This window comes from Pungitius pungitius, chromosome 4, assembly GCF_949316345.1.
Source record: "Pungitius pungitius chromosome 4, fPunPun2.1, whole genome shotgun sequence".
Lineage (NCBI taxonomy): Eukaryota > Metazoa > Chordata > Actinopteri > Perciformes > Gasterosteidae > Pungitius > Pungitius pungitius.
In genome coordinates this window covers 7,830,492-7,849,294 of record NC_084903.1, presented here as the reverse complement: position 1 = coordinate 7,849,294, position 18,803 = coordinate 7,830,492, and the positions used below count along the sequence as shown (strand labels likewise).

At 43.4% G+C, this 18,803-nt stretch overlaps 1 protein-coding gene across 3 annotated transcripts in view; it reads right to left on the bottom strand.

Moving 5' to 3' along the window:
• Positions 1 to 18,803, bottom strand: part of phkb (phosphorylase kinase, beta) — a 79,646-nt gene that overhangs the window by 14,236 nt on the left and 46,607 nt on the right. For all 3 annotated transcript variants that reach the window (XM_037483334.2, XM_037483325.2, XM_037483343.2), the window contains 2 exons: positions 7,845 to 7,900; positions 7,090 to 7,183 (listed from right to left, as the gene is read on the bottom strand). In XM_037483334.2, the coding sequence (XP_037339231.1) occupies positions 7,090 to 7,183; positions 7,845 to 7,900 (150 nt within the window). The remainder of the gene's footprint in view (positions 1 to 7,089; positions 7,184 to 7,844; positions 7,901 to 18,803) is intronic.

Sequence of the window (18,803 nt, the reverse complement as noted above, 5' to 3'; positions counted from 1 at the left end):
CCGGTCAGCTGTCATACTTTCCATTCCGGACATGCACATATGCAGTTTGCAGTGAAAATGGTGGTGGATTTAACACCCAACTTTTACATCTCAAATTTCACATTGAATTCTGCAGCTGACTCAAAGCACAGAGTAAGAAAGAAATACAGCTGCTATTTTACTGCAGAGAGAAGCTGGTTAGCTTTAGCTTCATAGCACAGTACCATAAAACAACAATGGGCTACATATGGAAAGACGTGCTTGGAGGAGCAGACAGGGGTTGATTTGTTTTTTATTGTTTTTGTTTTGCCTGAGAAAGAGGAAGATTTTGGGAACCGTAATGTTGTCTGATGTACGTTTCCCTCACCAGGTACAGAGCAGGACAGAGTTGCTATGGTTACTCTAAACTCTGATGTATTAGCACCGTGATCAGGATCAGGAATCAGGAAACGTTTATTGCCATAGTATGTTGTACATACATGGAAATTGTCTTGGCGGAAGGTGCATGAAGACAGTACAATAAAGACAACATAGTGCAAATGAGATAAAAATAGAATAAAATAAAAGTATAATAAAATATAAAATATAAGCTATGGGTTAGTACGCTAAAAACTAAAGCTATGGGTTAGTAGTTTAGAGGAGATAAGATAAAATTAGGAATAAAAATAAGGATAAAGTGCACCAGCTGAACAAAGTGACGGGTGACAGGTGAAAGTGACACAGTGATGATGAGCATGGGAGTCAGAGTCAGTCAGGGGGGGCCCGGGCTCTGTTGATGAGCCCGACTGCCGAAGGGAAGAAACTGTTCGTGTGGCGGGACGTCTTAGTCCTGATGGACCTCAGCCTCCTGCCGGATGGAAGGGGCACAAACAGTTCATGTCCAGGGTGGGAGGGGTCGGCTGCAATCTTTCTGGCCCGCCTCAGAGTCCTGGCAGCGAACAAGTCCTGAAGAGACGGAAGATTGCAGCCAATCACCCTCTCCGCAGAGTGGATGACACGCTGCAGCCTGCCCTTGTCCTTGGCTGTGGCTGCAGCGTACCACACGGTGATGGAGGAGCAGAGGATGGACTCGATGATGGCCGTGTAGAAGTGCACCATCATCGTCTTTGGCAGGTTGAATTTCTTCAGCTGCCTCAGGAAGAACATCCTCTGCTGGGCCTTTTTGGTGATGGAGCTGATGTTCAGCTCCCACTTGAGGTCCTGGGTGATGATGGCGCCCAGGAAACGGAAGGAGTCCACAGTGGTGACGGGGGAGTCACCCAAGGTGAGGGGGGAAGGTGGGGCTGCGTTCTTCCTGAAGTCCACGACCATCTCCACTGTCTTCAGGGCGTTAAGCTCCAGGTTGTTCTCACTGCACCACGTCACCAGGTGGTCAGACTCCCACCTGTAGGCGGACTCGTCCCCACCAGAGATTAGTCCAATGAGGGTGGTGTCATCAGCAAACTTCAGGAGCTTGACGGTCTGGTGACTGGAGGTGCAGTTGTTGGTATACAGGGAGAAGAGCAGAGGGGAAAGAACGCAGCCTTGGGGGGAACCGGTGCTGATGGACCGAGAGGCTTCACGTGCCGAGCTGGATATCCATGCAGAGGATGTGTCAGTCCCAACAGGTATTTTTTTTTGTCTAGTCTCTTTGCTCTGCTGCAATAAATCACTGTAGCCCCTTTGGCAGGTTAAAAGATCTCCCAGCTCAGGCTTTTTTAGCATATAACCTTGTTTCTGGGCAAATAAAACTAAATTAAAATTTCCAAACCTCAAAAACATCTCAAATTTAGTTTAATATATATATATATATATATATGAAACTAAATTTATATATTTATATATATTGAACTAAATGTGCTGTACCCAACATATATACCTCTCTCAATAAAACACTTGCTCCACTTTTGGCACCAGGGTTTCAGACGTACTGTAATTTCATAAGGTCAGAAGTCATGTCTCAAGGCTCGGCCTCAGTTGAGTCAGCTCTCAAATATAAAGCAACTTCATGAGCTGAGAAGAGTTAACATCAGCAGAGGCTAAGACAGAGCTTGACATTAACGCTCGGCTCCAGCGGGGCTCGGATGAGGTCGATGGGCTCCGAGAAGCTGAGGTCAAGTTTCACACCTAATTAGTTGACTGAAATTGTGTGGCGTCAGTATAGCCAGAGAAACGGTAGAAGCCCCGCCCCCACGGGATCAATTTATTTTTGCAAGCTTGGATCAGTTCAAACCTGTAACCTGTGACCCCCCGTATTTACATTCTGCTGGGCCATTGGTGATACTGGTACAGCTTCCCAGATCTAAGGAGGAGGATTGTTGTTTCATCAACGCAGAGAAACACATCTAATGAAATGTGTTCTTCCATGGCTCTTCTTTGGTGTTTCGGATAAAAGCTTCTCTCCGTTGTGACGCCTGCTGTGAAATTCACTGATTCAAAGACGCAGAGAGAGAAAGAGGATGGACATTGATTCCTCGTCTCGGCTTGCTCAGAGCGCAGTGAGGTGACACGCTCGCCATCGGCTACCGATTAAGTGTGTGTTTGTGTGTGCGTGTGTGAGTCACAATTGTGATGCGTCTGGCTGAATGTGAAACCAAAGTGCTTTTTTTATTTTTGACATCCTATGAATGCTCAATCGAAAGGCCTCCCAATCTTCGCTATCGAGAAATTGCACTGCAGGAAAATCGGCGATCAAGCCCAGAATGCCGCATTATTTCCGTCTCAAACCGGCTGCAGTTTGGGACGTCAGCCAAAAGGTGGTGCTCTGCTACTCCGATGTGCCTCGTCGCCGGGTTCTAAAAAGCTGAGCTGAACAGGAGGCGAGAATTAGAAGAAATCACTCTTAAAGAGGCAAAAGTGTGGCGTTTATATAAAAGAAAGAGATGTTAATTGAGGATTACGTTGCATTGCAAATCAGGGCTTTAACGGGAAAGGGGCGAGACCTGGGAGAGAAAAGCCACGGGAAGTTGGAGGAACCTCTGCACCCAACACGTCCTGCATGCAGAATACCAATGAAGAAAGACAACACACAGGAAGCCTTTCAAAGCATCCTTTCATTCCCTCAGATTCCCACTGAGCCCGGCACAAGCAGAAAGCCCGACAGGTGGGAGATATAATGAAAGGCTGCATCTGAAAGTCGTGTTTTACACTTCTGCAGTGGCCACTATGAGAATGTGTGACTATTTACAGAAAAACTGTAAAAAAAAAAAAGAAAAAAAGCTTAGAGAGACAGGAGCAGGTTCCTGCACATGTTTATCGCTGTTGGGTTGGTGCCCTGAATAGGGAAAATGTACTGTTGGTGTCACAAAATGTGCATTACAGATATACTTCTCCAGCAGGTTCTGTCATCCTGAGGGACTTAGTGTGCAGGCAGGGGTTCAGCAGCTCGCCACACCACTTTAAGTGATACAGCAGGTGCCTTGAATCTGGGATTAAACCATCGCTTTTTTTATAACCACCGACCCACAAAATGTCTTTAAAGGACAGGGATGCATTTTCTCATGTTTCTACCAAAACATGAATCTAATTCTCACATGTACATTAATAGTACTGTTGGTCACTACAACTGTTCTTGCTTTGAAATGATTCCTTACTTGAGGAACCTCTTCATAAGGAATGGGGTTCAAAATCCACAGCAGGAACTTCAGGCAGAGCTAATGGCTTCTAGAAGTCTCTAAAAGTCAAATCAAAATGGATAGCTTACAGTTATAATATTTTCAGTACAAAACTCCCTTGGACCTTGTGCTAACAGGACTGTAACAAGTACAAGCTTATGTGGAACAAGGACCGCAGATCGTCACCCTGATCTTTGCATTCACACATTAAGAAGCGTTCTCCGCCCAGCAGGTACGTAGAGGAGAAACCATTCCAGCGCCCAATGACCAGTACTGACCAATGACCAACGTATTTTTGGGAATGCAAGAACGACAGCCATCACAATGTAGAGGTGGTCACAACTACGAGACTGAGGACACTATTGGGAGTGTGAGGTTGTGATGATGGGACTACTTATCTTTTTTTGTGATCTGTTGTAATTCTATACTGCCTCACATTTTCCTAATCTACAGCTATTAAAATGAGAACCAGGTGGAAAACTAACAATTTCCTTTTAAATTCCTCTTTAGGGCTTTATTGACGAAACTCCAGCTGTTGTTTGTAATAGTCGTCCACAAAGATGTCCACATTCACCATCAGATGTGAAACCGGGAGACATCTGCTACTCAGTGTGGACATCTTTGTGGACATTTTGTTTGTTGAAGGCGCTGCTACAAAAAGTGTAGAGCGGGGATCTGAGCGGGAACACGCTTCAGGTTGTACGCGTGGCAATAACACATCGTAATTGCCACTTTCCCACCGTCCGGCAGCTGTTGTCAACCCAACGAAAGGGCTGCAAGGGACGAGGTGAGGTGAGCAGCACTGGAGATGGTGGAGAATCAGAGAAAAAACGATTCTGTAGAGGAAGAAGCTTCAGCCCGGGCTCGGGTTTAAAATGCAGCACAGCGCTTGCAGTGACTCACAGTTCCGCATCCAGTGGAGAGGCTGAGCACAGAGGCTGCCGCAGAAGAAAGAGTCAGAGGCGAGAGGAGGAAGAAATACCAGGTATGGCAGTTCAAAGGGAGCTGATGCACCTGGAGGGAGCGCTGCTTGGTGTAACGGACATAATTGGGGCAGGACAGGATGCCGGGCCCAGAAGGGAGAGTGGGGTTAGGGAAGCGGAAGGGACGGGTATAACAGTAGAGTGTAGAAGATAGAAAAGGTCTGGTGGGAAGAACAGAGCTCTGGGAGATGACAGGAAATCAGGAACTGTTTGTTTGGAGACAGTAACGTGGAGAGTAGATGCTGCACAACAGGCAGGACAGAGGCGAGGCAGGAGACCAGGGTTAGAGTGACAGGTATGACAGAGGAGAGGCAGAAGATGGGGAGATACTTGTAGACTTCAAACAGCACTCATGCAGATGAGGGACAGAATCGGGAGGAGAAAGGAGGGTCTGAGTGACAGACGAGTTGGGACTGAAACAGAAGTTGCGGGTGAGGCAGTGGGTGGTGTCACAGATATGACAATACAAATGGTGTAATCTGTTGTGGATGAAAAAAGCAGAGGGGACAGGATGGAAGTAGCAGCTGGAGACGAGCTGGATCCTCACAATTGTCAAAGCATACTTTAGTGTTATTAACACCTCACTTCCTAAAGCTTCCTTGTAAACACGGGGTGTTAATAAGAAGTGGATTTTGTCATTCTGATATCTACCAACAGTTTTAAAGCATTGGATTTGGCATTATTGCCGACGCCATCTTGGTTCTTTTGATGAAGGATGGATGTACGCAAGTAAAATCCGACATTGGAACTTTCGGGAAACGAAAATATTACGATTACCTTTCAGGAAGAGGAAAGGATTAGGAAAGGAGGAAGGAGGAAAGGATAAAGGGTTAAGGATACCAAACAAAAAAAGCAATAACCCTGAAAATGGCACATTAACGACCTGTCAAGGTAGCCCCGCTTTAATGCACACCATGAACATCATTTTCTAAATGAAAATCATGTGGTATTAAAGGAGACTTCAAACCAACGATTGAGGTAAATCTAGTGACAAGTGGGGTTATTTTCCCATAGATCTACAATCAGGCTTTTTTCTGTGACCATAGTCGTCGGCCCTCTGATGGTGATGATTAGAAAGAATGCAATATCATATACTGCTTTGGCATATTAAGTAGAATATTTGCGGCATTTTGGACGCAGTCTGAAAAGTGCTGTCATCTCCTTTCTACACTATAAATAAAATATTTCAACTTTTCTGGCCGAGTCAACATTTCCAGACAGAGCAAAGTATTTGGAGATCTATCTTTGAGTTCACTGCTTCTTCGAACCTTGACAAAGCAAGCACGTACTGGGCCCACTCCTTCCATTCATAACTTTCACAATAAAAGCCCTAGACCTTTAATATTTATATTATTTGCCGCTTATTCATCGCGTCCATGTGGTGTAAAGGCCTTGCAAGTGGATTTTAAAGGAATTAGATTTGACTTGCATACCAGATGTGGGTGGATTCAGTTTTGATTAAATTGTATTGGATCCCATTTCCTTTGTTCAGAAAACTGCATTAAAATGAAATTGTCATAAGGGATTATTATGAATCATAGTGAATGTTTGCTGCTGTGCTGCCAGTGTTACTGCTGAAAGTAAATTTACTTTTTGTTTAATTTCTCACAAACAGAAATAGTCTGAAACATTTCACTGCAGCCGAATATAACAACATGACGCTGATGTTTGTGGTTTACGTAAGAAAGCAGAATCAAAGAAAAGATTAAAAGCCAAAATAACTGACACGCATCAAGGAGAGAGAATATGGTAAGAATTATTTGTTGAACAAAGTATAATGATACAGATGTTTTTCTTCCACAGGTTGAGTAACTATTACAATGAAGACTCCTACTAGGCTCATTCAAAGCGCAATAAAAGGCTATTTTGAATTCAATTGTCTTCAGAGGCCCTTCATTTCACGTCTCTTCTTGGTTTTACTCCAGGTTTACAAATAGAAGACTCGTTCAGGTAACAATGGAAGTGATTCAAATGAACTGTTCATCTCTCACAGCCTTCTGATAACAAATAAGAAAACCTCTCAGCTCCTGGCGTCTCCACTTTTTGCACAATGACTGTTCCACCATTATGCGGATCAATCAATATGAAACAATCGCCTCTCATCGGATCAATCACATCAGCCAACCCGTGGCCTTCCTGTGCAATCCAGACGCAAACTCCGATGAGAAGGGAATTTTGGACTAACAAGCAGATGCAGTTCTGCTGTGATATTCACCACTAAATGCTGAATGTCATTTGGCTGACTGGAAGATAGATTTGTGTAGTTGTGCTTTTGAATTGTTCACAGTGAATAACAATCAATTCGACCTTTAAATTATTTCATAGTGTTTTCTTTCAACTTGAGCTTTATTAAACCTTTAAGTGTAATTTTTTTAATCTGTAAAGTGCTTATGCTTAAATAAATAAAAACACAATTATAAACATTCTTATTAAGCAATGAGGAAAATCTTCTGCAGTTAGATCACAGCATATCACTAGAAACGCTTCCCTTTATGTAGACACAGCAGGAGTAATGTGTGAACACCATGCTTTACCTTCACCAGTTCCTTCTGAGGCCAGATCTGGATGGGCTCCACCTGCTGGGGCGTCTGGGTCTGAATGCCGTAGGTATTCAGAAACACCTGAAGTCTACAGACACAAAATTATATTGAATAATTTAGTTGTTTTCAGCACTGGATCCCTGGAGCATATAGATGTCTTCCCCGTCTTGATACCAGTCCCCAAATGCAAGCACACACATACAAATATCATTGTTTGTTGTTTATTAAGGAAAAGAAATGCTACAATTAATTCACGAGTCCTCCTTATGGAGATTTTCCAGGCGCTGTAATTGAAGCAACAGGTTAACAAGCTTCACAGAGTCCTTTAACCTTGCATGACACACGCACACCCACGCTCTCACAGTTGTAACCAAGCAGTTGCACGCGCGCGCGCGCGCACACACACACACACACACACACACACACACACACACACACACACACACACACACACACACACACACACACACACACACACACACACACACACACACACACACACACACACACACACACACACACACACACACACACACACACACACACACACACACACACACACACACACACGCACACGCACACGCACACGCACACGGGAAATCAAGCGTGCACAACAAGAAGAGGGATGCATGAAGGCAAGAGGTCAGACTGGGGTCCAACTTTATGAGCTCACCACGATTACAGCACTGATAGACCTGGCCTTCAACATGACACACACACACACACGTACATTAATAGACACACTTTACCTCTGGCTCTCTGCTATCAGGGCCACGTGAATCACCACATCGTTCTCTATGGGACCCTGTGGAAGAGACAGAGGACAACTTCAACTCTTTGGTACATTAGAAAGTGTGTGTTGCTTTCGTGAGAACATTTCTCCTCCGTCAACACTGTAAATATACAGTGCAACAAATGCTAACCGGCTGAATAGGAATCCAAACATTTAGACCCAAGTGCCCCTTCTGTCATTTCTTAATCCAATGAATTTGTTTTTACCGGGTTAAAGGTTCATATTCTTGCATTAATAATAAATGAATCAAGCACTTTGTCTTGGAAATGTGGATCGGACACATTTGCCAATAATGCAAAATAATTGATTTGAATGACGGAAAGGGTGATCAAATCTTAATAAAAGTCACTCTTGTATTAAGTAACAATATCCTGTGTTATTGCAGACTCCTTTCTCACACAAGTGAAATGAAAGTAAAAAGTTGATGAGAGATGTAGAAGCGCTCAGCTGGGAAATACGAGAAAAGCTGTAGCAGGAAAAAACATACATGAAGGGAAAGGAAGGTGAGAATGGTACCCTGAAGTTCTCTCCCTCTGATGCCCATTCAATGAGCCGAATACAGACACAATGAGATGGAGAAGTTTGACATTTCTGATCAACTTTTTATGGATTCATCTAGCTTTTCAAATTTTCATATTATACTGACTCTGACAAGTGACTATGACCACTATTCGGAAATCTGAATAAGTCACTGGGCATGGGTCAATTGTGAAGGGCATTTGGCCCTCATTTTGGCATGGTACAGGTTAATCAAGAATGAAATAAGCCATCATCAGATTTCCATACTGCCGAGCAGTCAAGGTTTTGGAACATTACATGAATGTCAAATCAAAGAGCGGGTTCCATAGTCAACACAATAAGAAGTTCAGGCCTGGGATGGAGAGCCCGTCATGCCAGCGCCTGTCATCCGTGAGACAAAGCTTTTTTTTGACAGTTATTTTAACACTTTTATGGTAAAAAAAAACAACTCATCTGATGATACTTTGAGACCTTGAAGACACTTCAGAATGTGTCGCTGCCACCTGCCTCCTTAGTTTGTACTAGTGAGTAAACACTGCATGGAACCAAAGCCGGTCACATTTAGTCTCAGAGTGAATGAAGTCAGATCAGATTCCACCGAGAATATTGACGCTTTTCTTTTTCTTTGTTCTTTTTTTAAACCCTTCATTTTATTTGCCTTGAAAATATGTAGGCAATATGTTAATTTTGGATATAGTAATTTTATCTGTAATAAAAAAAAATAGCTGTTTAGGAAATTTTATTGGCTTTCTATATGCAGCTATTAAAGTGCAAAAAACATAAAAGAAAAAAACACGAAACTTTTATGTGCTACTGTGCTAAATAATGCTTTCTAGCAAGCTATGCCTCCTCAAAACAAGGTGCCATCAGGGGAGACAGAACCAAGAACATAGAAACATATGGTTTTTCATTGCTTTCATAACTGTGGCCTCAGAGGGAGCCTGTCAATGCAGCACTTTATAGCAGCACAACAACAGCAGACAGACACTATTTACCAGAATGAAGCAACACACATCACTCATGTCGCCTGCAGTGAGAATTCAGGGTGTGAAACAACACAAAAGACAGGGAGGAAATACAGAGAAGAGCGAAAAGTGGGAACAAGCAGTCATTTCAGAGGTTCTCTTCGTAGTGATCTTGGAGCTTTTAGGCATGTGGACAATCAGGGAAAACACGGAGACCAAAAACAAGAGACATTACATGTCTTGTGGTGCAGCACCTGGACACACAATACATCCCATGCAGAAGAAGCAAACCTGTTGTAAACTATTTCTCTTCCAAAAGTAAACAGCACAGTTAAATCTGTAACTGATCAGTAATATCTTCAGCAAGGAAATACTTTTATTTAAATACATTGAAATTCATGCGTCTTATCACTACTGCTTTTATTTATAGGTCAGGATATGAAAGATATGTTTGCTAACAAGTCTGCATTTATATCTTTCTCTTTTCATTTCTATCTTTTCCCTTTCCAAGAGTTATGTGTATTGTTTTATTTATGCGCATGTAAATATCTCTCTGCGCCTATCAGATAGTGCCTTTCATCTTCTTTATTTGTAGATGTACCATTTCTATGTGTAATTTGTATCTCTGTGTGTAAATTAATTGTAAACAAAGACTGGGATGCACACACACACAGATAAATATTGCACATATAACACTCGTGCACATGAAGGTAAACAAGCACCAACATGCATAGATACTGAGATTTGGTTGTCAGGAACAACACACACACCCTCCCCCGCCACCCCCAATCTCTCTCTCTCTCTCTCACACACACACACACACACACACACACACACACACACACACACACACACACACACACACACACACACACACACACACACACACACACACACACACACACACACACACACACACACACACACACACACACACACACACACACACACCATTTTGTTTTGTTTGGTCGATAAGAGCAAGTTTTAGCCAACAGCCTCGTTATCATCAATCAGAGAATAGAGAGAGAGCAGAGGGGGAAAAAAAACGAAGGATCAACACAAATCTCTCCTGATGAATGGGGACGGCTTCTAAAATGCTGCAATGCAACTCCCTCATTAGCGCTGGTCTCAGAGCAGACAAAGCACTCATTTGGCAAAGGAGAAAATATGGAAATGCATAATGGGGACACGGGAGAAATGTCCTCCCTCTCACACTCGTCTTCTCCTCAGTGCAACTCAGTCGAACCGCGGCGACAGTGAGGAAAACAAGATGAAATGTTTCTTTTAACAGTCTTTTCAGTGCCACCTTGAACACATTAACGCAGCGTGACTGAAACTGTGTGAAAGTGGGGAAATAACAGATGTGACGCTTCACCAATGGAGCTTAAAGGTAGAAAGAAGATCACAGTGGGCCTTTGGATCACCGTGGGCCTTGGGTGCGTCCGGCGGTTTGAGGAAATGAGTAGCAACTGAACATAGTCATTTAAGTTCTAAAACTTCCACTACTGCATTGAAATACGTGTAACAAAGGGCCAGTGACCTGTTGAGGGGGATGCTGCCCAAATAGTGAAGCATATCTGATAGAAACAGACATGGTGTTATGACCCTGCCTGACTATCTACATTGATCTTGGAGCGCAGGAACATGTGTATTCAAATCTTGCAAAAAGCATTCTATCTGAGTCTCAGCAGGCCGTCTCCACCTACACATTCAACCTACACGCTAACCTTCCAACACAACAGTTCATTTCAGCTTCTCCTCGGGGAGGTGCCTAGAAACGGTGAACTGCAGTACAATGAGAGCAAGGCAGGTTTAGGGGGGTGGGGGATCAAGTATGCCACAAAAAAAAAACAGTGGGTCACTTCAACATGAAATAACCACTGGAATGCACTGAACATCACAGGCTGACATTATCCACCGGAGATCAATATGTATGTAAGAGGGAACTTAGCTGTTGGCAGGGTCGAAGGTCAGCATATCATTAATCTGACTGAGGAGATGCATTTACTGTGACATGGCCAACCGACACCAACACTGAACATAAGATCCACAGATCCAACATCAGTGCTGCTGCATTTCAGTTTTTGTATTTTTGTGCATTATTTGCCTGAGAAGATTTTCCTTTCAAAGATGAATTGAACATCAAAACATAAAAGCCGTACAACTAATTTGATTTAAAAAAATGCTGCACTACTTTGCTTTGGGTTACAGCAAAAAGTCGAAATATTTGGGGACTTCTTTGCTTTTCAGAACACAGTTTGAAGAAAAGGTATATAAAAAAAGTCCCTACATAAAACCGTCCAATTGTGTTCATGCCTCGTTGATTTTGTTACACGCTCACAAAGTCAGGCTAACTGCCAAGATAAGCTTGGACTCTCATCAGGACCGTTTGAGATGCAAAACTGTATATATGCTACTGCCAGCTGACTGAGCAGATCATTTGGGTTGGTGAAAAAGAAGAGTTTAGTTTGTTGCATCAAACTCAATTAAGAATGAATTCTAAAGCTGGATGCGTGAAATGATGATTTTAATTGATTTTAACAACATGATTTTAACAAGGTACGGTTTTGTATTTTCAATGTGTGTTTTTCAGATCAGCAGGACCTGCACATACTCTGAGTCATAGTGCAAAATATGTTTTTGCCTCCAGTTTTGAGTGCTCCTCTCAGCTATTCTTCCAAATACGCAGAATATTAAAGCTGTGTGTGCTAGCGGGAAACCCAGCAACCTGGGCCAGAATGTGGAATATCCAAACAGTGTACACAAGAGGGCACGGGCAGAGAGGCGAGACGTCCAGGCTTGTGCTGTGTTAGCCTGAGGTTGAGAGGGGAAGTCCATATAAATTCATGTCATGTTTTTTTATATCATCAGTGCAGGCGGCGCGCTACCAGGCCGTTTATTAATTAAATCACTCAATACCACGGAGTTTTGCTTTCACGTTTATCTGCTGACTCGCTATGGAAATAAGATGCATTTATTCATGGATTAAGCAGAACAAAGCTAAAGCAAAGGAAGTGTGCATTATTGAGTTGAGAACCTTTAAAGGAGAAGCGAAGTGGAGTTGGCCGGACGGACGATCATCGAAAACAAGTGTCAGGCCAAGAGAAAACAATACAGACTCAGCCAGATATAGTTTAAAAAAAGGCTCACTGGTTCTGTTCTGGTCCCATATGCAACATCCCGCAAGACCTGCTTTTCTTAAAGGACGTAACAACTCGGGTACTTGCATGCTTCTTTACCAAAAGGCATATAAGGAACATATTTGTGCAGCCAACAGGAAGGAAAAAGAACATTTCTCTGCACCTTGAAAACAACAACTCAGCACTGCAGTTACAGCACTGAGCCAAGCTTGTCTGGACTAGTCAGAAAAATGTTGATTATTATTATCACCTACCACAGTCTAAGGATGACGGCTGTGAGATAGTAATTAAGTTTACTTGTCCTTGGGTCTGTGCTCTGATATCTTACAGACACTGACTGGTTAAATGTAATTTACTCAAGATGAAATAAAGTCCTGCGTAGACAGTAACCACAGCTTGTCATTTACCATCTATCTCTCTTCTCACCTTCCCTCGCTTGACCTTCTGTAATTGAAGCTGACTGCACTTATCACCACCCATACCACCCACAGTCTTACACTTCACACTTTGTACGGAGTAAATAAATAAGGAATAGGACGTCACCATTGACTTTAGAAGTTCTGCAAGATGGATTTTTAAAACCTTTGAACAGAAGGAGAGAGAAGTCTTCCAGATGTTTCTAGTCTATTTCAATCGGGTATTGATCTTCTCATCTAATTCTCAACAAGAAAACAAGCAAAAACGGTTCATTTTCCCCAAAAATGTCTCAATGCAAAGGCATCCAATGGCAAATAGTGTAGAAGTGGTACACTGAAACACTGATTAGAAAGGTGGATCGGGGGGAGGGACACTCGAAATGATGACGACTTGCAGAAAACGACAGGGGCAGGGAGCTTTGTTATTATTGGTTTCATCCGGGTCTAATATTGCTGATGTCTACAGTGTGTCCACAGGCACTTCTCTGTGACAGTGAGAACAAACTCAAAACTGTTTACCTACGTGTGCATGAACAAACACGCGGATTGACTAATGGGACGGGCGCATTGATAAATGGAGACGGATGGCACACATGTCACAGGAAACCAAACAAATTAGAACAAATAACACTTGACTCTTTGTCTCTGCCCGAGCAGCTACAAATTTCAATCAAAATTAACTTGACGACAGGTGTTCCCTTTGGTGTTTTAGAAGAAGTTTGTATTGTTTCGGACAGTAAATATTAAAAGCTCCTCCATAGGGGCTACAAAGTCAGATACTACCGTGTAATTACATGGAACCATCGAAACGCATAATGTGGCGTGTGTTATGTAAAAACAAATCATTAAAAAAAAGCAGGAAACCCCCATTAACAGAGACAAGATGGCGGAGAAAGGGAAATAAAGGTGCTGTTGAAATGGGACAAAAGGCTCCGAGTGATTCCAGCGGCAGGACAGACCAGCGGGGGGTTGGCCGTCAACCAACCGCCCCTCAGATATACGCCGCCGCGTCGTGGAAAAGAAGTGGAGAAGCATTTGCCGGGAAACGTTTCTGCAGAACAGAAATGAATTTCCGCTCCGCCTCATTGGACTTTCTCCCACAAATTAAAAGCACTGAGTTGTGACACGAGATGAGAAGCATCTTTCATTCCACATTTTCTAAATCTTTCTTTCCTTTCCCTTTCTTCTTTTGAGGTGTCTTTTCTTTGCTGTCATTTCTTCCATCCTTCAGTCGACCCTTCTTTCCCATCCTGCAATTATTTTCTGCTTCCATTCTTCCTTTCTATCTCACCTTCTTTTTCACCTTTCCTTCCCTCCTTCACCTTCTTTCACTGATTTGTCTTCTCTTTCCCCCTCCCTGTTTCCTTCTTTGCTTCCTTACTTTAACTTAACTTTTGTTTCCTTCCCTCCATGCTTCCATCCTTGTTTTCAAAGCAGCATCCAGTTTTTCTCCTTTAACCTTCTTTCCTTCAATCTTGCGCTCTTCAGGCCTGTCTTTGTCTTTCTGTATTTACTTCGTACCCTCCGTTCCTTCCTTATTTCTCTCCCCCCAACCTACCATGTCACTACCGGCCTTCATTCACTCTCAGTCTCACATCCACGTGTGTTTCACAGGTCAGAAGTTAATCCTCTTAAAAACATTATATCTCACAGTCAAATCTCAGACTTTTTTCTGTCAAAACAACTCCACCAGAAATACAATCAAAATTCCACAGCATGGCTGGAGGGCCCTGAACCGGAGATTGACGTGCACACCTGTGAGTCGGCAAATCTGAGAGCCGACGAAGCCTCATAATGTTATGTATGGAATTGAGACTTTGTGAATGTATTTTTTTCAGCAAATAAATAACATTTCTTGACTTTTCATTTCAACACAACATTTCTTACGTATGCTGCGTTAGTTATTACGTATGCATGACTCAAATCAATGTAACAAACCTTAATACGAATATAAATATACATATTTCAAGGTGTTGGGCTCCACCATAGCGTAAAACCAAGGCTGACTATGTTTTCTGCTGCAGGACATAAAACCCCGATGTGCCTTCACACCTAGGTGTGATTTATCTCTCTGGGTAAAACAGCCCTGAGATCTGATTGGCCAAGCCACAGACACCACAGGGGTCCCCCTGGTGTGGACTGTGAGCTCCCTCTCTCAAACTTTCTTTCCAGCGCAAAGTTAAAGGCAACCTCTCCTGAGTAGTTTCCTTTCCGAACCGACGATGGTCAGTGCAAGGTTAAGACTGCAGTATCTCCTCAGATCAATTTTTACAAATCGACATGCGTCGATGAGAGGTTGAAGACAGCCTCTTCAAATCAACTCTCCAAATCGGCCCGAGTCGATGAGAGGATTAAGGATTTAGACCTCTCCAACACAAACAAATTTCTAGCTGCTCCAATCTTCACTTCCGGCCCAAACAGCTCCCCAACAAGGAAAACTTCTTCTGCCAGCTTGGATACTACTTGCGAGTCACAAGAGCACCCACAGCTTTTGTGCCACCAATAAACAGTCCTCAAGATGATATGTGATTGAAAAGATGAGGAAAATTAATGTTGCTGCTGATGTGCAGCAGATACAAATACAAGACCATTTAAATCATGGTGGAAACTCAATTTGAAGGTCAGATCACTCCCAGTGTGTCGGCTGGCAAAGCGCAGCACAAGGGAGGCAGCCTCCAGCAAGCATCCCATCACAACAGAATAAAACTATCAAAGACTTTACTAAAGTTAAAAAGCAAGTGAGGGAATGTACTATTTGAATGAAATATAATCCCTTCTTTTCATGCCCCTACACAGACGAATGACTGCGGGCTCTGCCTCGTCCTCGGGAAGTTGGTCTCTGTGCAGCTCAGAGATTCGTATTTTGATGAGGGTATTTCAAAGTGTCAGGGGTTTAGTAGGAAAACGTTGAGAGGGGGGCCGGAAAAAAAACATGAAAGAAATGCTAAGTCATTTTCAATCCGGGGCTGTCGGAGAGGAGAAGCCGGCTGTGTACAAGCCGGATCTTTTCAAAAGGTCATCTGGTGGCGATAACAAAAAGAACCCGTCGCACTTATGAGTTAAGCACAATTGGAGTAGAGGGGGGGGGATGAGGCGTGAGTCGGATTTAAGGAAACAACCACATGGGGGCAAAAAGAAACCCGTTGCTGCTGGAGCCGAAAAAGAAATATACCAGCTGCCACGTGTAAAAAAAAATGAGCTGCACACGCAATAGATGTCTGTCCGTGCACGTTTTGAGCGGGTGTCATTCTGGCCGAAGCCCTTTGAAGGCCACAGACGCCTCCCGGCAAACGGCACAACTAGCGTCAACTCAATGCACGAGACTTACAGGACACAAGCAGCCTGAAGACGACCCTGGAACAGAAGCAGGAGTCTCTTTGCCAGCCTCCAGTCGCTCAGATGTACACACGGGGAAAGGCACACCACCACTACACACGTAATTAAAAACTTTGAGAACAGATGGGAATCATGAATCAAATGGGATCACTCTCCACGCACGCACACACACACACACACACAGTCGCTGCCGCAGGAGGAGTTATGAACTTCCCTTTAAACGTGCGGTGCACACACAAACACACACACACACACACACTGTGAGAGCAAAGGTGCACTCGAATGTGTTTTTTAAAAGGTTAAAAAAAGCTCTGCTTTTATTACACAATCTGTTCTCACTCTCAATCCGGGCCTGGTCAGTGCCCCACGGCGTCAGATACCTTTAGCTTGTGTAGAGGTCGCACCACCTTTTCGGCTCACTGCAATGTAAACCCCTCCAATGGCAGATAGGTGGGTCAAACAAGCACACTCCCTGCTATGAGATTTATGACTTTTGTTTTTTGGGACAGATCTTTATTACTTGGAATGAACTTCCTACAGTAAGTTTGCAGGAGGAGAAACAATTTTGTGAACCATGTTTGTTGTAAATGAATTGTCCTTAATATGAAATGAGACCTCAATGACCTCAGGTACCCCCTTAAGCATTATAGTTGATCTTATTTTAAATGGCCAAATCAAAACAAAACATTTAATTATCTTACAAACCAGGGTAACGAAACTTCAGATTAAGGGTGCAAAAGGTCAGACCACATCAACCCAATGTAAGGCCCCTACACTGGCTTCCTGTCAGCCACGGACCTGGATACAAGGCGATGCTGATGAATTGACTGGAGGGGAACCAGAATGCATTTCAAACAAACCCTCTGAGATCCGTAGACATAAGACAGCCTTTAAAGATACTAGATGACCTAATGACTACAATAGTACCGGCTTCATCATGTAACTTGTCACAAAGAGAGAGGTTACCTTGACCTCAAGTGTCAAGAGTTTCCTCTTGGCACTTCATTGTAATCCCTTCTGTAATAATGGTATATTTGGCTATTACTGGATGAAGGGCCCAACAAAGGAATTGCATTCATTTTGTATGGGAAAAGGAAGCTAAGATGTTTGGATCAAATGAACCCAGAATTCATTTGTTTTGATCCCAATGAGACCATTTTTTTCAAACTCGATTACAACCACAATCACAACTTCATGAATCTGTAGAACCTGAAATCCAGAGCATTCAGATGATGTATACGATTCCTAGATACAGTATATTGACAATAAGGGGCTTGCCAAGAAGCTTTCGAATACCCATGGTAGAACACACTGGAAGTAAACACTGTACAATAAACAAAGAACACATTTGAAACCGACTGAACACTTGGCCTCTATATTTGTTTGTTAGAAGCAAACAACTCGGCTCCACCATCTATTGACAAGTGGGTCTTGTACACTGTCGGCACCAACCAAGAACAAGCAGCTAGTGGAAGCCTCCTGTCAGCCCACTTGTCTCAAAACACAAATCCCACACTCATCTGATGCTCCCAACCCACATATTTGGTCTCCACTCAGGTCTTGTTGTCATCCTGCATGAGGTTGTGTGTCCTGGCAACTTTCTTCCTTTATGTTTATTTGCAATACATGTGCCGTAAACAGGAGAACTGTGTACTCCAGAGCTGGCCAATAACACCGACAGGGAGGCAAAGAACGTGAGGGGCGAGACCCATCAGACCCTGGCACGCACAACAGCTCCAAACACAAAAGAAGAAGCAGGAGTGTATCCGAAGAGGACACAACTCCTAAAAAGCACAGAAAAGCAGCAAGTGCATGTGTTGGTGTGACTGGTCAAGGGTTAATGCAGGCAAAGTGTGAGTGTGTCTGCTGAGTGATGTCCATTTCCCTGCAGGTTAAGGTCAGGAACCATCTCTCCAAGGCTTTTACTGTCACAGGCCGCTGGGCTCCACACTTCCTGCGTGACACCAGGCCATTTGGCAAACAGCAGGGTTTAGCACGCTCTCAATCTGTGTGTCAGTGCATGTGTGGGTGTGTGTGATGCAAAGGATACAGGGAGTAAAGATGGTGCAGGCTGGTGTGAATATGTGTTTGGTTTGTAGGGTTTATGGAGGACATTGCTTGTAGGTTTAAAACTGCAGTGTGTGTGTGTCTGAGAGACCTGGCCATCCATTTAACCCTTTGCTCCTCAGTAAGGGACAGTCTGAAGAAAAGTCATCGGCTTTCCGACGGTGACCTCTAACCATCAATCCAGAGTCGCGTTGACATCTGACCGACCTGTACACATTACCTGTGTACCGTATGATCTCGCCACACAGCTGCTTAACAGCGTATTGCTATCCATTATTTTATTGTCCATTATTGACACAGAACAACAAGATTTACAGTGGGAACATACGTGGCTCTGTATTAACATCTCTGGACATACCACTCAATAAACACATCAGCTTTAAGGCAAACAGACTAGACTACATCTCAGCCGGTTTCCTTCCCCATCCCCAGCTGATAATGGAACAATAACCATCCAGATAGCAAATTCAAA